Source organism: Convolutriloba macropyga, chromosome 10 (genome assembly GCF_964194025.1).
Source record: "Convolutriloba macropyga chromosome 10, txConMacr16.3, whole genome shotgun sequence".
Lineage (NCBI taxonomy): Eukaryota > Metazoa > Xenacoelomorpha > Acoela > Convolutidae > Convolutriloba > Convolutriloba macropyga.
The window spans coordinates 26,160,569-26,179,381 of NC_134477.1; the positions used below are offsets into that span (position 1 = coordinate 26,160,569).

General features: G+C 34.8%; 2 protein-coding genes across 2 annotated transcripts in view; both read right to left on the minus strand.

The window, feature by feature from the left end:
• The window catches only part of LOC142348845 (snRNA-activating protein complex subunit 3-like), a 169,596-nt gene that overhangs the window by 85,931 nt on the left and 64,852 nt on the right, over positions 1–18,813 (minus strand). The window lies entirely within an intron of this gene.
• LOC142348844 (uncharacterized) overlaps positions 454–18,813 on the minus strand; it is an 83,194-nt gene continuing 64,834 nt past the window's right edge. Inside the window, exons 10-12 of the mRNA XM_075400386.1 lie at positions 11,262–11,382; positions 2,112–2,288; positions 454–1,186 (exon numbers count right to left, since the gene is read on the minus strand). Of these exons, the coding sequence (XP_075256501.1) occupies positions 684–1,186; positions 2,112–2,288; positions 11,262–11,382 (801 nt within the window). The 3' untranslated portion in view covers positions 454–683. The remainder of the gene's footprint in view (positions 1,187–2,111; positions 2,289–11,261; positions 11,383–18,813) is intronic.

An 18,813-nucleotide genomic window follows, 5' to 3' on the forward strand; every position in this document is an offset into this window, starting at 1 on the left:
TTCCTTTGCTTAGCAACTGATGTTCAAATTCACTTTTAGGAGAATGAGAGAAGAGAGAAACTAGCCTAGAGAAGTCAAAAAGATTTCACGCAAAATATCGAAAAAGCGGCAAAATGGTAAAGCGAAAAAAATTTGACGAAGTAAAAAAAATACGAGCGCAATAATAGCCGGCTGAGAAGATGAGGGCGGCTATTAATAATTAACAATTACAAAAATCAAAACTAGCAAATGTTTCACAAACGCAGCATAAAGGATTCTCCGTAGTTGAAAAATGTTATCCACCGTGCGTAGAAAGGTAACGTCTCGGATAGTCCAGGGACGACGAATGCTAAATTGCACAAGTAGAACCATACGACCATAAATAGTCGCTAAAGACTTTATTTGAGGGCCAGTAATTATGTTTTTTTGTAAAAATCGGTAGCATTAAGATGCTACCTGTTAAAGAAAACGCAATTTAACCGATAAAAGTTAAATTATGCAATATTCAAAGAACAATTTTTGCAATAACACTTTGAGATACAAATACGGTAATTTGAACGCTTGTAGTTTGCAAATTTTCTAATCATCTCTTCAACAATAATAGCATTCTAGTTTTCAACACAACAAGACAACTTCATGCAATTTTATTGCTTTGTAGCTTGAAGATAATCGATCATATATTCAATTGCAGAATGAATTGCTCGTCAATCAATCAGATATTCGAAGAATTCAACCTCTTTGTTAGCTGCTAAACATTGCACTATGTACTGTATAGATACAACAGGTACAGAATTTTCCTCAAACGCAGATTTCACGTCTTGAGAGAAATAACAAGTTTCGGAACTGATTGCAAAATTCTGTCCAACGTCCAGCTGAGATCTGGTAAAACGTTCCCGGTGAGCTACCTCTGCCCCTGCTAGTTTCAATACAATCGCTAGGGGACTACTAAGCATCACTGCTGGAAGGAAGAAAGTTCTACCTTCAAACAATCCTTCATTTTTATCCTCTCGTTTTGAGAACTCTATTGGATCGCCAGTTTTTGGGTCGATTCCCGATGACAAACGGTAAAAATCAGGTTTCTTGAGGGATTTGGCTGCCAAACTGTCCTCGATGAACCTTATACCAGATACACAAGGTATATTCAGAGCCAGGCATGCCAGGAATCTTGTCGTTGGAATATAGGTAGGCGCAAGGAGAAAGGTTTTCCCTGAAAGAAAATAACTTCTTAATTCATAAAAATAAAGGTCTACAAACTTTTCACAAAATTGTCTTTCATGGAACAACAAACATCTTCACATAGTCATGTCTCGCTCAAAAAGATCATTTTCTTGTAGGTTGTTTACATCAGATTGAACTCAAGTCAAAGAACAGAAGTGTTCTGGAAAAACTAGTTACCGAACAGTTATGGTCCCTATTTAGGATGACTCATAAACCTTCCCAAATTTTTTGAAAATGTTTCCTATATAGCATTACCTACCAGCTAATGTGATATTGCCTCTATACATACACAGTGAATGAAATCATTAACTGTTGTTAGCTCAGCTGTTTGATGATATAAAAAATGAACGGAATTCAGCTTCATAAGAAACCTATACCTACAAATGTGAAGCATCTAAAAACAACCCACAGTCTCACATTTGAAGTAGTTTCAAATGATTAGAGAATTACAAAGCTACAGGAAACTGCTAATTAGACGTATAGGCATGCAAATGTTTTCCATTGTTATGTTCGATCGCAATAGACTCCTTGAGGTCTATAGGTCAATGAAGCATGACCGAAAGCGCTTCTCCTGTTCAACATCGCAAATAAATATACCTAATCTAGCAATAGATAAGAGCAATCTTCAATTTCGAATTACTATCACAGAGTTACGTTTCCCAATGTTGTGGCCACAGCTACAGCTACATACATATCTTCCACTTAAGTCGGTGTTCGCTTCACTATCAAACCTAAAAATTAAAAACGAAATTTACAAACAATAAGCCACGAGCACAAGCGACATTTTAGAAAGAATATATAGGACACGCGCATAAAAACATTTCCAATAGGATATTTTTCCAAACCTCCATTCAATTCCTCAAATGAGGAACAGTTAGTTATATTTACGAAGCATCTGAGATATATCCAATTACCTGCCAACCTCCTATCCAAGTCTTCAACGTTGTGGACTATCTTGCCTCCATTCTCCACAATTAATTTGACCAATTGTTCCTCAAGGCACAAGTTGCACAGTTCCACGTCTCCGAGCCAACCACCAGGGTTGTCCTCGTCAACATCTTCATCGTCAAACAAGAGCATACTCTGGCGGCCTGCGAACAGTTATGGAAATTCTACAGAGCTCCATTTGCTGTCAAAACAGATCAAAACGTGACCACACTATCTGACCAATTACCTTCACTCAACTAGTACCACCCTTCACACCATGAATTTATGTTTCTTAAACAGTTTCGTGAATTGCATATTGAGAAAAGTCTGCCGTGAGGCCCTAAGAGAGCTTAATGCCCTCCGGACTTAAAGCCTGTTTATCCCGTTACCGGTACGAAAAGACAAATGGAAAAACGAAAAAGAAACGCTCAGAAGAAAAGTTGGTAGTACCAAAAAACGCACAAAAGACCAGCAGGGCAAATATAAACATACCCGGCAGATTGCCGGAAAATAGCCGCCGTTGATTCCAATAAGCATGACTGGGATTGAAATAACAGAAGATATTGAAAAAAAAAAAAGATTTTCGTACAAAAACATTTTTTTAAGTCCGATTTATTTTGATGGCATTTCGTAGTTGAACATACTTCTGTTTCTTAGAGAGAGGCTACAGGGGCTACTATCAATAACAATCAGCATTAGAGAGAAGTAACTAATACTTATAGGACCGACGTTCAAATAGCGGGCATCTAAAATTGGGCTTTATGGGTTTATCCCGTTTCTATTTCTGACTTCAATTTTTTATACTGACTGTTCATTTTGAATTGCTTTGCTGAGCAACTGATGTTCAAAATCACTTTTAGCAGAATGAGAGAAGAGAGAAACTAGCCTAGAGAAGTCAAAAAGATTTCACGCAAAATGTTGAAAAGGCGGCAAAATGAGGTAAAGCGAAACATTTTTTTATTCGACGAAGTAAAAAAAAAAAAAAATAGGAGCGCTATAATAGCCGGCTGAGAAGATGAGGGTGGCTATTAATGACTACACACTTCATTTGAGAGCAATTAATCACCACAGAAAACTGAGGGGAAGGGGTTGGCTGTCTTAGCAGCTATCTTAAGCATAATAAGGAGTTAAGTCCCACTAAGTGGATGCGGGGGAGGGGGGGGGGGGGCTGGGGGGACACGAAAAGGTCAAAAGAATAAAGGAGATTCCGGAACAGACACATTCTAGTTTATCCCGTTTTTGAGGACAAAAAGTCAAAAACCTCAGATGAAAAATCGATCAAGCGGAAAATAAAATAAAAGACCAACAGGAACAAAAGCATGGCCGGCAAATAACCACCGCTTGATACACATTGGGACTGAAAAAGAAAAAGACTGAGAGAGAAACTTACAGAATTTTTCTAAGTGTCAAAGTGCTCTTATTTGGTGTGTAAATTCTGCATATTAGATTCTAAAATCACACTTAATTCAGCTTGTAAATTGAAGGCTATTAAGCATAATACTAATGACATCTAGCAAACGCTAGCTGGGGCTTTAATGAACTTTGACAACCTAATGCATCATGACTTAATGACCGGGCTTTATATGTTTAACCCGTTTCTTTTGATTTTGCTCTTTTGACTTTGACCGCATTCACTACATTACGTAATTCAACACGTGAAAAAATTTGAAATCCATTTAGTTGAAACAGTGAGTGAAGTAAATCAGAAGTCATGCGTGAAAATCCTGGCTTACGTAAAAACGAAAAACGTGATCAAAAGGTAAAGCGAATTAAAAAAGGAGAGCGCCTAAATAATAGCCGTTGAGAGGCTGACGGCGGCTATTAATAAATTCTATCAACCTTGTTTGAACGAAGCCCCACAAAAGAATGGCAAAAATAGCCGCGATAGGCCACCTAGACTGTCTGTGGAATTAAAATAAAAATTGACCGCCCGCCTGTTACTTTTATAGAATACTAAGGATTACATTCGGAGTCTATTTTCATAACATGGAGAAAGCTCTAAAAATAGCTTTGCTATAATAGAATTCCAAAAAATTAAGATTTCAAAACACACTAGAGCACGCAGGGTGTCAAGTGGAACAATGTGCAGGGGCGAGCGAACAAGTGGGCTGACTTGGCTGCAGGGGATGAAGTGGAGGGGAAGGGTTGGAGTGGGGAAAGAGAGTTCAAACTATAAGAACCACCCATCATATCATGAATTTATATTGCTCCTTTTTAGCCATGAAAAATTCTATTAGACAATAGTGAATCGGCTCTAATAGAATTCAATGCACTCTGGCCGTTACCTGTTTATCTCGGTGTTAAGAACAAAAAATTAGAAGGATCAGCGAAAAAATAGGTTGAATGAAAAATTGCATTAAAAATAACGTATGACCAATATAATTGTTACAAACTTCAAATTAATTACATTTAGCTAGCAGGTTACCGAAAAGGCTGCAAAATAGACTTGCTTGGCAAAAAAGGCAAATTACATTGCTGCTTGCAGATTGCCAGAAAATAGCCGCAATAGCTTCGTAGATCTGCAGTCTCAAAAAAAGTAAGACAGACCAAAAATAATTATTCTTTTCATTAAGGGCTGAGATGTTATATTTTGATTAAGAAACTGTATAATTTATTGCCACCTCTATTAGCTGCTCTCAAATAACCTCCAATTAGTGACACATAATTGCTCGACTTTATCTCTTTGAATTAAAGTAAACAGAAGTCAATTTCAAATTGAGGAAGTCATTTTTGAGAGTGAGGTGAGTCATGCGTGAACAAAAACTTGAGCACGCAATGAAAAAACTCGCACCACTGAGACTGAAAAATGACTTCACATACGCAATTCAGTTGAAATTGCACGAACGAACGGACAAAAAGCAGATTTGAAGTGATTGTGGCGTCATATGGTCGTAACAAAAATCTTGAGGACGAAATAAAAAACATAGCACGTACAATTCAAAAATTCTTCATTGACTAAACAGAAAACTAGATCTAGAATGGACTATGAATGGATTGCGAAAACCATTTAGAAAAAAATCCGATCCAAAAAATTGAAAAAAAAACAGTAAAAATCAGTAGCGAGAAATCGAATTTATGTTCAAACACCGTTTTGTCACTCTACTTTAAATTAAGAGCGAAAACATTTCCCGCTGCAAAACCACTCGCTTTTTCGCTCCCCTTCCTGTTTCGGCGTGACCAAAATCATTACTCCAATTTGACTTCAAAAATCATGAAAATGTGTGAACAGATCTTAAAAAAAGACAGCGCCCCAATACAATTCAAATTCTTTGAATTGTAAAAACCAAGAGAGAGCCGATAATAGCCTCAGCTGTCGCTTCGCGGCTATTATAAGACATATAGAGAATAAGCAGCAAAAGTTATCGAGGTCGCAAAAAACTACTCAAAAACTCATCGACAAATTATTAAGGCTTGTAAATATTCAATCCGCTGAATCCTTTTTTATTAGGAACCTTTGTTAGAAATGAGTTTCTTTCGCCTAAAAGGCAATAAAATTAAATTTAAGTTGTCAAGTACAACCGTCATATGGATGACTGAATTAAGTCACGTATAAGCAATATCTAATCACACGAATGACCTAGAAGCTTTTTGCTGAATCAGAAATGACGTCACTCGCAAAAATAACGTTAGGGGGAGGAAGAGCTCTTTTAGAAGATGTTGCTTTTACAGCTTTGCTGAGTGAATAGATGTAAAACAAAAAATAGCTCCATCAGACGAAACAAAACACATATAACAGAACAAGTACAGACAATTTACAAATCTGCAATACAAAAAATTATTATTGACTAACCAAAAAAACATAACCGACTAAACGTCGGAAGAATTGCTCTTGAACGACTAGTGGGAGCTCTAATCAATTGCAGCCTGCTTCAGTCGGTGGGGGGGGTAGCCTAAATGGGACTAAGAAGTTCTATAGTGGGCTTCAAATAACCACATTAGAGGTTAACATATACCACTATTAAGATTTAAAGTAAAAAAATGACACCAGTTTCGGCGCATTTTTTATTTGACTCTTAGTATTAAATTGCCGCCAATTGAGTTTAGTCGCTTGAAATTGTGATTGAGAGAGAATTTTAGATCACGCGAAATGCAAAAAGTCAAGGGCGTAAAAGTCACTCGAAAAGTCAAAACCGTCAAGCGAAAATTTTGCATTAAAAAAAAGACACACACGTTTACAATAATTGCTATGAACTGCGTTCAAGAGCAATTAATCAAGAAATGACAAAGAAGATCCAAATAAAAGAAAGTTATGATTGAAGTCAACGTTCTAATTCAAAGTCAATTTTCGAAAATAAAAAGTCAAAGTTCAAGTCATGAAAGAACTTGCTTCAGCTAAAACTGGTAGAATAGAATAACAATATCATTTGAGTCGTAAAAATAACAGTAGAGAATCAAGTATAATTCATTATTTAACATTAGATGTATTTATATATAGATGTGAGTATCAAACTAAAACACGGACAACTAACTTCAAAGATTCAAAAGGTAGAAATATGTTAATTTACAGTTAAAATAACCAATAACCAAAATGAACCAAAATAATTGAATTTCAAACACGCGACGACAAGACATAGTTTTATTAGCAGTAACACGAAATTCAAACAACTATTTTTGCATAGATAGATTGATTCTGGTAAACCAAACGAAAAGCAAAGCACTTAAAAAATGGACGAAAAATTGAAATCGGTTTACTGTATGTACGCGTTAAAACTGAGAAACTCAATTCCTAATTTAAAACAAGGCCTTCACCATAGACAATGATAACAAAAAACTCCATTGAAAAAAGCCAAATATTAACGTAAAATCTTTAAAAAGAGCTAATATTAAAGCTGAAGAAACATGAGCTGATTTTTATTTTGATTGAGCTGTCAGAAACACTGCAATATTAATTGCCGATGGCTAAATACTACTTCAGCTCGGATAAAAGATTTTGTTAAAAGCCCAACTACACGAAAAAAAATTAGATCGACAAAAACACGGCTCAAAACGGTTAACTTTGTGGACCATTCTGTTGAGAAAAATTCAAAGTCAAAGAGACATTCAATCAACGCAACTTACGAACAATAATCTCGCACTCAAAAAAACTTACTTCACACTTTTACTCTTTTCTGCTTTTAGGTCAAAACGCCATGAATACATAGAACTTACGGTTGAAAAACCTCAAAAAATCAATATTTAGAGTAAAAAAAACACAGCACCCCAATGCAATTCAAATTCGTTGAATTGTAAAAAAAAACGCAGGAAAACCGCAATACAGCTACTCTCAGCAAACAGCTTCGAAGCTATAAACAGAAATCAACCAACGTCGGATGAAATGCTAGCGAACAACAGGTGGCAATTTAGTTTATAGGTGGCGTAAAGGTTTTATGGGTAACAAGGAGGCTCGGTATTAACATATCAACATATCGTTCAACAGACTACTAAAAGAATAAAACACTCTACTCTAGAGGGTCTATGAGACCTGTGGGTACCATAATATGACTACCAGGAAAGACGGCAATAAAAATCAAATAGTTACAATATTAATTACTCCAAAACTCTTTGTCCATTATTTTGAAAACCACTAATAACCAAATCAAAAGGGCATCAGATAAAATTTATACAAAGAAGATTAACCGGTACTTTTTGGAACAAAATATGGGACTTTTCCTCAATGCGACTTGACAACAAGTCGACTAGAAATGAGCAAAAGCGGCAAAAGTTTATTAAAACATTGCTTTTTTAAAAAAAGTATTAAATTCGAACTGATTAGAAACATTACGCATCAAATGAGTCTTTTATACCTCAATAGAGAGCGACTGAGGCCTTTCATTATCCACGATATGTTATATTACTACAAAAAGAACGACAAACACAGCCAAAATTTGCACGAAAAATTATGCACGAAAACGATGTCCCCCCAATCAATTAAAAATTAAGGTGATCACTAAGAATAAAAAAATCATCGTTTGCATTTTTTTGCAGGTGACAACATTTGTAAGTCAAATCACGCCCATTATTGTGATAATGTGAAATAAGAACAAAAACCTACAAAAAAGGGGCAACTTTGCCAAAATCACGAAAATTGGTTTTATGAAAACTGGTTGTTCCAAGAAGCAAGAACATTTGAGGAAAATAAAACCGTTATGAAGAGCAAATTGCATTTCAAAAGATAAATTATGTTAATTGTATATAGAGATGATTAGCTACAATTTAACAGGAACAAAATTGGCAGATCTCAAAAATCTCTGTTATTAAAAACAAATATTTTTAAAAATCATAGCCAACAAAAGCTTTCGACTAAAAGAGTAGACAGTTTGTCTTGCAACTACTCGGCAAATTTATTGCGACATTAATGAGACTAAATCATAAGACAATAAAATTGCATTAAATACAAGCTGAACTAATAAGTTTCAAAAACAACTTTACAAAACAGTTTTGAAGCCATTAAATTTATAAGATATTAACCAAGAGAATACAACATCTTCATTTGCGTCTCCTTCGATCATCATAACATCTTTTTGTAAAACGACTATCACAAAATGACAACAAAAAGAACCACAAAACTTGAAAAGTATCTAAACTCCACAAAACTCTTCTGAAACAAATTGTCTAAGCCCCGAAGACATCATTTAAAAAGTTTAAACAACAGGAAAATTATTGTCTGATTCAACAAAACATTAAAAAGATCTCTCAATAATGACGCTAATTTACGAAAATGATACAACATTGTAAAAACGAAAAAAAAAACGCAAACCAGAACAAAAAGGGATAAGTTGAAGAAAACTATTACCTTTTTTTACAAATTTGATTCGAAAGTCAAAACAGCCATTAGTCATTTACCGATAACAATTATTTATGTTCAATTGTTTATCTATAGTTGCCACTGAGACCTTTAATTTCACAATATTTGGCATATGACAACAAAAATTAACAGCAAATAAAGGGCAAAAAAAAAACTACCAATTTCTGCAAGAGAACGGTGTCGCAGCCCATTAAATCATGTGTTATAAAAGCAAAAATTATGTTCAGTTTCAAATGTTGTAAAGCTTTTTTTAATTAGATTGTTAAATAATGCGACAATTTACCAAAGAAACAAAAACAACAGCAAAAATGGGCAATTATGTACAAAAATCAGAAATTTTTGTATAAAAACTCGTAGTACCAAAAACAAGAGAACCTTCTGTTAAAACAATCGGCCACAAAATTAGTTGTTTTTCTATAAGGAGGAAACGTTGACCTGTACTTACTGAGAATAAGCGAATTGTTGACTAAAATAATATAAAAAATTGACAAGTTCGAAAATAACAGAAATTTCCTTAAAACAAATACATTCAATAACATAAGAGACATTAGGGAACAACCGAATGAATAGAAAAGGTTCACGTGCACCTCTTGAGGAAGAAATTTAGATCTTTGAGTGGTCAACCTTGAAAATCCGACTTCCAAAAGAATAACAATTGAAGGCGAAAGACAAGAATTCGGTTAAAATTTACCACAACTCTTCCTCAAAGCCATAAAAACCCTTTGGCTCTCTGAAAACAAACTGTATCTACATTCGGCCTCAAACTAAGGTAAATTGGATTTGTCATTAACGGAGCCGTGAAAAAAACATTGTCAGTAATTAATATTAAAAGAAAAGCAAAATATTTTGAAAAAAGGCAGCATCAAAATAAAAACCAAAAAGTCTCTGATTCTAAGAGTCCATGATATTATAGAACCTCTCCCTGATTTTTTCGCGCGCCCTGCAAACCGACCAAGTGTTCCAAGTATTTGCGAATTAGACCAAATCTTGAGTGGAATTCTTCAATTATTGAAAAAAATGCATTTTTTATAATTATCGAGTTAAATATGCAAAAAACGGCAAAGTTTTAATTCCAGAAGACTTTCATACGGCGCCTAATTGCAACTAGCGCTCTTTTTGAGATTAGGGAGTCTGTGTTAAGGTTTCTAGATCACTAAGTCAGGCAAATTTTTACAAAGTTGACCAAAAAGCATATTTTGTGCCATTTTTGATGAAAAAAGTTTGAATTTTGAAAATTTTATCGAAAATTTTAGCCAAAAAAACTTCAATCAAACAATTCAGCAACGCTCTTCTATCTCTAGCGGCAACAACAACTTTTTAACGTTAAAAATTTCAACTTATTTTTGAATTATATTAGCCAATTGTGCCAAATTTTACTGAAAATGTGAACAAAAACAGTCGAATGTTCACAAAACTTTAAACCTGGATAACTCCCTGTAAAACACGAAAATCGAAAAAATCTTTTTAATTCCGTATTATACGCTGGACGGGCTTTTTAATGATACCACTCACAATTCTTTACGATGAATGTATCGGTCGCCCAAAATTGACTGAACAAAAAAAACCCAGTTGAGTATATAATTCCCCCCTCCCCACTAAAGTGGGGGTCGGAACAAAAAAAGGTCCCCACAAGTCTGAGACATCTTACCCACTCAGCTACAATAGCGAAATCGCTTTTATAATAGCAATAGCAACAAAGTTTATTTCAGAATGAGAGAAACTTAGATCACTCAAAACTGAAGAACTCAAGTGTGAAAAAGTATCACAAGAAGTGAAAGAATTTTCTAGAGCAAAAGCGCGAAAAACGGTCAGGCCAAAATTGTAAGTAAAAAAGACACGTTGACAACAATTGCTTCAAACTTTTTTCAGGAGCAATTCATAAAGAGTGAAAATCTGATATCATCCCGCACCAGAAAATGTGCCCTGAGAAATCCACAGCAGACACCATCCCGCCTTAATTTTTCTCAGGCAATTTCTCGCTTTAATTTTTTCTCAAGTAGTTATAATGTATAGAAAAGCACAGTGTTAAAAATACAGCCGAAACGCGAATTCAAATTGAAAGCAAGTGAAACTGAAAACATCCGAGATAGCAGTTAAAACGTAGCATAGTTCCCCAAAAGCGGCACTAAGCACGAAATTTCACATTTTTATATGGCGGCCTTATACCTGTGACACAATTTTCAGAAGTACACAAAAGAAGGTAACACTGAAATAAGTTTGAGACTTCCAAAATATGCCAAATTTATTAATCTAAGGGTGTTTTGGGTTATCACATAGGGCACATGCGTCATCCCTCCATCACATTGCGTCATTCCTCCTAACCTAAGGTCACATGCTTAAGGCAGTCACCTACCTCTCTCAGGAGAGCTTGCCGCCTTTGAAGTGAAGTCAATCAGTGGCTGCTCCTGTGGAGACACTGGCTCCTCTCCACTCCGCTGGTATCCAGAAAGAATAAAGAAGTACCCAGAGAAAAGCTAAAACAATTTACGCAATCTTTCGATGAAAAATGGCCCACATTAGCTTGATGTGCATCACTCCTCTGAATTTGAGTTGCGTTCATCAAATGAAACCAAAATTATTCGCGTTCATAAATCGAAACCAAAATAATTCAAAAGATCAAACCCTGCTGAGGCAGTACCATGTTCACCACTAACAACTGAATGAACACCAATGAACTAACGGGCTTAGGATATAGGCGAAAACGCGATTAGGCGAAGGAATGGCAGGGGGTGCACCGGGGGCAAATGGGGGGGCAACAGTTTGGGGGGGGGGGTTGTCAACCTCAAAGAACCGCCCTTCACACCGTAAGTATAAGTCTAATCATAGAAGTCTTTACAAAAGCTATTAAATGGTAACCATTTTCACGATCTAACCTCCGTTTTCCCACTTTCCGTGCGTTTTTCTACCGTAGTGTTAAATAATTTTCATTGAAACTACCGATATGTAATTTCAAACATAGAAGACAGACTGACGGGAAAAACGACGTTGACCCCCTCGTGATTGCAACAAAAAGACTTAAGATACAAATTGGCAGCCTTTTTTAAGTGCGTGTCACAAAATGTTCTAAATTTGTGTGCAGTTTCAGTTAGATGATTACACAACTACCCTTAATTAAGCCTCTAAACTACTATTAAGCTTAAAACTAATGTCAGGTAGTAACCGCTCTAAGGCGCACAAACAACCTAATGCACTATTGATGACCGGGCTTTATCGGTTTATCGTTTATAACAACTCTGTTGATTTTGCCCCTTTGACCTTGATCGTATTCACTACATAGCGAAAATTCGTTGTTTTAAATTTATTCAGCAAAAACTGTGCGCGAGGTAGGACAGAAACAAAACGTGACTCACGTAAATTAAAATGTGAACCGAAAGGTAAAAGAACTTTAAAAAACATAGCGGGACAAGTCCTTAAAAGCAATCCGAAGAATTGAATGTGAATGAATAGCCCACTATCTCACAATTACAACAAATGAACAACATAGCTGGCATATTGCCAGAAAATAGCCGCAATAGCTACGTAGATCTGCAGTCTCAAAAAAAACATTAAAGACACCAAAAAAAAATCGTCTTTTCATTGAAGGATGATATGTTATATTTTGATTGAAAATCTGTATAAGTTGGTAAAATCTGTATAAGTGAGGTAAGTTAAATGTGACCAACAATTTAATCACGCGAATTAACAAAAAAACTCACTCCACTAAGAGCGAAAAATGACGTCACATACGCACTTCAGTTGAAATCGCATGAACGAATGAAAAAGCAGATTTGAAGTGGTTGTGACGTCATATGGTCCTTACAAAAATCCATGGTTGAATACCATGGTTTTTGATGAAAAATTTGAGATGGGAGGGGAAGAAAATTTGAAATTGTAAAAAAATAAAGGGGCAGAAGCAGGCAAAGAAATAAAAAAAAAACTAGAAATTAGCAATAAACACACAAGATTCAATACAGCTTTCTAATGCTTGATGCCAATTTCTTAAAAACGAAAATAGTATCTCTATTAATCATACATAAAGGAAGCAAAAATTTCCAAGAAATCAAGAACTTTAAAATGACTTTAAAACATTCCAAAAACTTGAAAGAATATGAAAATCATGACAAATTCCTCTAAATTATTCGTACTAATGTCATCAAAATTAATTCATCGTAGCTAAACTATACAGAAACATTAATTTGCAGATCAGCAGAAATTTGTTTGCACGTTTCAGATACAATTAGAAAAAAGCGAAAAGTGACAAAAACAATAAAAATGTTATCATAAGCAAATTTAAACCAGTAAAATAAACCCACTGACAAAATCAAGATCTTTCAAACAACTTCACTGGCCCCTAAAGATTGAAAACCTCAAAACAAAGAAAATATCACAATAACTTGAAAAAATGCAAAGCTTCAATGGAAAGACGAAAAATTTCCTGTTAAAATATCTTCAAAACTATTTCAGCGTTGCTAAAAACTAACCATCTACAAGTCTTCATTGCCGTAAAACAATTTATTGCCCCCTAAATATCCACTAGCCCATATTCAAGCCCGCCGAGCTTTACGTGTTAATCCCTTTTAAAAATTTCATCAGAAAATTGTGCAAAACATCATTAAAAACAGCGCAGCGCACCAATACAATCAAAATCATTTGGATTTTGAATAGAGAAGTCCAAGTCCTGAAAAACAATTCAAAGAATTGAACTAACTATTGAAATAAAAATTTTAATTTTACAGCAACGTCACACTAAGACAGTCAAGATAGTCCATGACCCTATATGCGCTAAAATGAACAATCTGAAAAACTCTGCTTCCAAGATTTCGTGTTTTAAGAACCACTAAAAGCTACAACACTCTGAAAAAATTGACTCTAAGAATTCTTAGAATGAGTACACATTACAGAAACGTTATGGGAATTAAAGACACAAAGAAGCAACAACTAAAAAAGTGCAGAAATCAGAATATATTTAAAAGCGAGTAGCGTCAAGCTGAGAGCACCTCGCAGCTAAATGCAAAAATTTTTAATCACGTCAAATATCAAAAAAACTTTGTAAGCCATGACAAAAATGTGGTAATAGAAGGCTAATAGCGATTATTAATTTTGATACTAAGCGGTTAGACCAACACAAGAAAAAAAGATGATAACTGAAAATTCAACTTTAAAAAAAATCAAAATAATAAAAACGACTGCTATGAACTCAAGCAGCTAATTATTATCACCTATTTCCCATTATTATCACCTATAATGACATTAATTGATAAGACAGCAGTAAGTACAACAAATACTAGCAAATCTCAAAAACTAACAAAATTATTTGGAAACGAACAGCGTATTAGTCATGAAAAGCAATATCTATGAACTGAAGCCATTTAATCCATTTATTCCATTATCTTACGACAAATAATGCCAAAGTCATGAAAAACACCAGCCATGAGCTCGAACCATTCATAAAATTCTTTTACGCAACATTAGCAACCAATGGGCCAGTCATTAACAATAATATGTGATAAGACAACATAAGAAATAACCAAAAGAGGCAAAATTAAAAATCTACTAACAATACAAAAAATATTGTCAAAATACAGAAAATTTGTGACAAAACTATTGCTAAATTCTGAAAAAGCATTAGGCGCTCGTTGATGAAATCAAGCAACCGCAAATAGTCTAAATTACAACACATAGAATACATTATTAGCACTCAAGAGAGGAAACAATGATAACAGAAGCAATCGTCGCACGTGAAAGAATTAGTTTTCAAAAATTATAATTTGTTCAAATACCAATTTTGCAAACCACTCTAAAGATATTTTGAAAAGCACGCTTCAAACCAACTGTTTTTTGCACCCTTTACTACGGCAGCGTGATCAAAATGAAAATTCTAAATGGGACAAGAAGTTCAATTCTGGGCTCCAAATGACCACATTAGAGGTTACCACATACCACTATTAAGTATTAAAGTAAAAAAGGGCACCAGTTTCGCACCAATTGAGTTCAGCCTTTTAAAATTGTGATTGAGAGAGAATTTTAGATCACGCGAAACACAGAAGTCAATGGAGTAAAAGTAACTCGAAAAGTCAAAATGGTCAAGCAAAATTTTTGCATAAAAAAGACACACGTTTACAATAATTGCTTCTCTACAAATTATTGCTTGTACAAATTGAAACTAATTACTTCCTACTACCATCTGATTTGAAACAACAAACGGATGAGACAAATTGAAAGGGAGAAGCAACACTTAAACATTTTCCACAAACTCTAAAACATAATAGCAATATACTGCGTGCTACAGTTAGTTTCTGTTCAGTAAAAAACTAACAAATGATAGAAAAACTATGTAAACGTTACATTCTGTGACCGTTCCTCGAGTGAAACGGAAAATCACCAAAAACTAACTCAATTAATTAATAACTCGTAAAAAATTACTAACAACTTCTACTAGGTTTTACAAATCCTGTAAAGTTACTACGTTCAAACAGACGTTCTGAGCTATCCACTAAATCAAGTTTGATCACTGACCACTCAAAACAACAGACAGGTAACAATGAAAAATAATGTTAAAATTGATGCATTTATTTCAGTGAGAACTTCCTATTTAACATTAAAATTCCTCCCCTCGGCAACCATACTCCATGGAGAACGGTTCATTATAAATATAGCTCTATATTAACAATTGAACATGAGAACCGAGCCCGAAAAGCGCAAAAACGGACAAAATAGGCAGAAAAACATCAAATAAAGAAAAATAGTAAACTTTAATTTAATTGTTCATTGAATTTTCTTTTTAAAAAACAACAGAAGCAATCAAATGAGAAGGTCATCAAAACAACTGTATATATTAAATTTGAAGGAGACAAAACACTGCTCTAAAACGCAACAAAAAAGGCAAAATGACAAAATAAAAACAAACCGACTAACGTCGGAAGAATTGCTCCCGAATGAAAGGCGGCGCAATTTAATTCAGGCGCTGTAGCCTCGATATAATTTTCTTTACCGGTGCGAAAACAACCTCCGACGGTAGGATTCGAAGCCCGACCTCCTGAGTCCGATTCCTTCACCTCGACGGAGGTATTAACCACGCGGCTATCACGGACTTGTCCTCGAGTCTCTAACAATCGGTTTTGTTTGAACAACAAACATTAATTCGGAGTGAGAGCAATTGAAATCGCTCAAAAATTGAGAAGAAGTGCGTGAAAAAGTCACTTGAGAAGTCAAAGATTATTCTGGAAGATAAGCGCAAAACGATCAAGCGAAAAATTTGCATAAAAAACACACCTTTACAATTGCTTCTCATTCGAGAGCAACAAGAAAGCATCTCACACTGTAATACTTACTTCGAATGAATACTTCGAAGCGTACATTTACCAATAGAATACTTGTAGAACTAATCGAGTAATAATTCTAAACGCACAGTTACCACTTAAAATTTTTGAGACAAATAATTACTTTGGTCATCATATTGCAACCGCTATCCCTCTATCTCTCAGAGCAATTAGAGAACAGAAACCACTAAATTTTCTTTCTCCTTTTGATTTCTTTCGATTGATTAAAACACTTCTTTTCACATGCGACATTTGACTTGCTCTAAAACACATCCTCTAATATAAAAATCTCCCGTTTTAAAAACAGATCACCATTAAAATAGACACCTGAAGTCTTTAAAAGGAGGGCAACTAAATAATAGACTTTGAGAAGCGCACGGCGGCTAATTCACAATTTCTAGGCGGCTATTTTTTTAAATCAAAAGCATTTGCCGTCATATCAACGAGTACAGTGAAAGAAATGCCGAACATTGAAAATGATACATTTTGCATATACTTCTAACAACTCTTTTGCATGTAAACACAATTGTTAGGGACAATAGAAAACTTTACAGCATAGTGTGGATCTTTAATTAAATGACATTAAGTGTCTTAATTGTTGCTCGGCCAAGTTCCAACAAGATTTAGCTCAGGATTTTTGCCTCATGGCTATGAAAATTCCGACCGCCTAATCGAGTTTTCACCTAACATCAAAATCCCCGAAGTAACTGACTCAATGGAAGCATAGTCGGCAAATTGCCGGAAAATAGCCACCGTTGACTCGCTTGACGCACATTGGGATTGAAACAGAAAAAGAGATAGAAAATGACAGAATTTTTCTAAGTGTCACTTTTTTATTTGGTTTACAAATTCTGCATATTCGGTTACATTCTAAAATTACACTTAAATCAGCTTTTAAACTGAACGCTATTAAGCATAATACTAATGCCCGCTAGCAATCGCTTTAATGAACTTTGATAACCTAACGCATTATGAATTAATGACCGGGCTTCATATGTTTATCCCGTTTCTTTTGATTTTGCTCTTTTGACTTTGACCGTATTCACTACATTGCGTAATTCAATGCGTGAAAGAATTTAAAATCAATTAAGTTGAAACAGTGCTTGAAGTAAGTCAGAAGTCAAGCGTGAAAATCGTGGCTTAAGTAAAAACGAAAAACGTGATCAAAAGCTAAAGCGAATTAAAAAGGAGAGCGCCTTATACAATTGCACCATATGCATATGATCAAGGTAAATATCTACCAACAATGAATTATTTGAATCAGCATCTACAAAAAACTATCCTCACCGACGGATTGCCTGATTGATGCGAAACAAACGAACGTGCTATAGAAGATACATAGCAACTGTCCTGCTGACCTACGTTAAGATTGAAGCAGCAAGAGAAAATGAAGAGAAAATTGACGAAGACCAATTTTTTTCTAAGCATAAAATGATACTACTCAGAATTATACTCTAAGGATCTTCTTGTCCTTTAATAATACTTCTTGTCCTTGATTATACTTCTTGTGCTTTAACCTTGAGTCTTAGCATCCGGGCTTTATTGGTTCGACCTGTTTCATTTGATTTTACTTCTTGTCCTTTAACTTATTCGCGTAATACTGCTAAATGAAATCTTAACTCAATCCAGTTGAGATAGTGAGTGCGGTAAGTCAAAATCAAACGCGAAAGTCCTAAAAAACAGAAGGACAAGTGAATTACAATCCAAAGAATCGACAAACTCTAAGAACCGCCCTCCACACCATGAGTATACATCTCCAAAAGTTTCTTTGAAACATACCCAGCACATTGCCGGAAAATAGCCACCATTGATTCTCAAAACCAAGATTGGGATTGAAAGAAGACAAAAAACTAAGGAACAAAATGATTTTTGTACACAAACAATTTTAGAGTGCAAACTATTTTGATGTCACTTTGGAGCTGAACATACTCCTGTTTTGTAGTCATTAACAATAAGCATTAGAGACGGTAACTGAGAGCAGAATTCGAGTAATGGGCATCTAAAATTGGGCATTATGGGTTTATCCCCTTTCCATTTCTGATTTAAATTATTTTAATTGAATTGCTTTGCTGAGCAACTGCTCTCTAACAACACTTTTAACGGAATGAGAGAAGAGGAAACTAGCCTAGAGAAGTCAAAAAGATTTCAATAAAAAATGTTGAACAAGCTGTGAACTAAGGTTAAGCGAACAAGTTTTATTTGACGAAGTAAAAAACACAGCCGGACAAGTCCTGAAATACAATTAAAAAGAATTTTATTAATTTATGACCTGACAATCATTTACTCCGTTTTAAAAGGCAAATGGGAACTGTTACTAATGATACTGAGCAATACAACAATACAAGAACAACAAAAACAGGCAAGACTAAATAAATCAATTTTTAGTTTTTGAAAAGACAGGATCAACATCAAAAAACAACTGCTATAAAAACTGCCAACTAAATTCTTTTTTCTCATTAGCAATCTGTCATTAAAATTACATCAATTAATTGAGTTTTCAATGACCACCGCTGAGACCTGTCATCAATGAAATTAAGTGATAAGACAGCAATAAGTACAACAAATACCAGCAAAACTAAAAAAAATATCAGATCTTTTAAAAAAAAA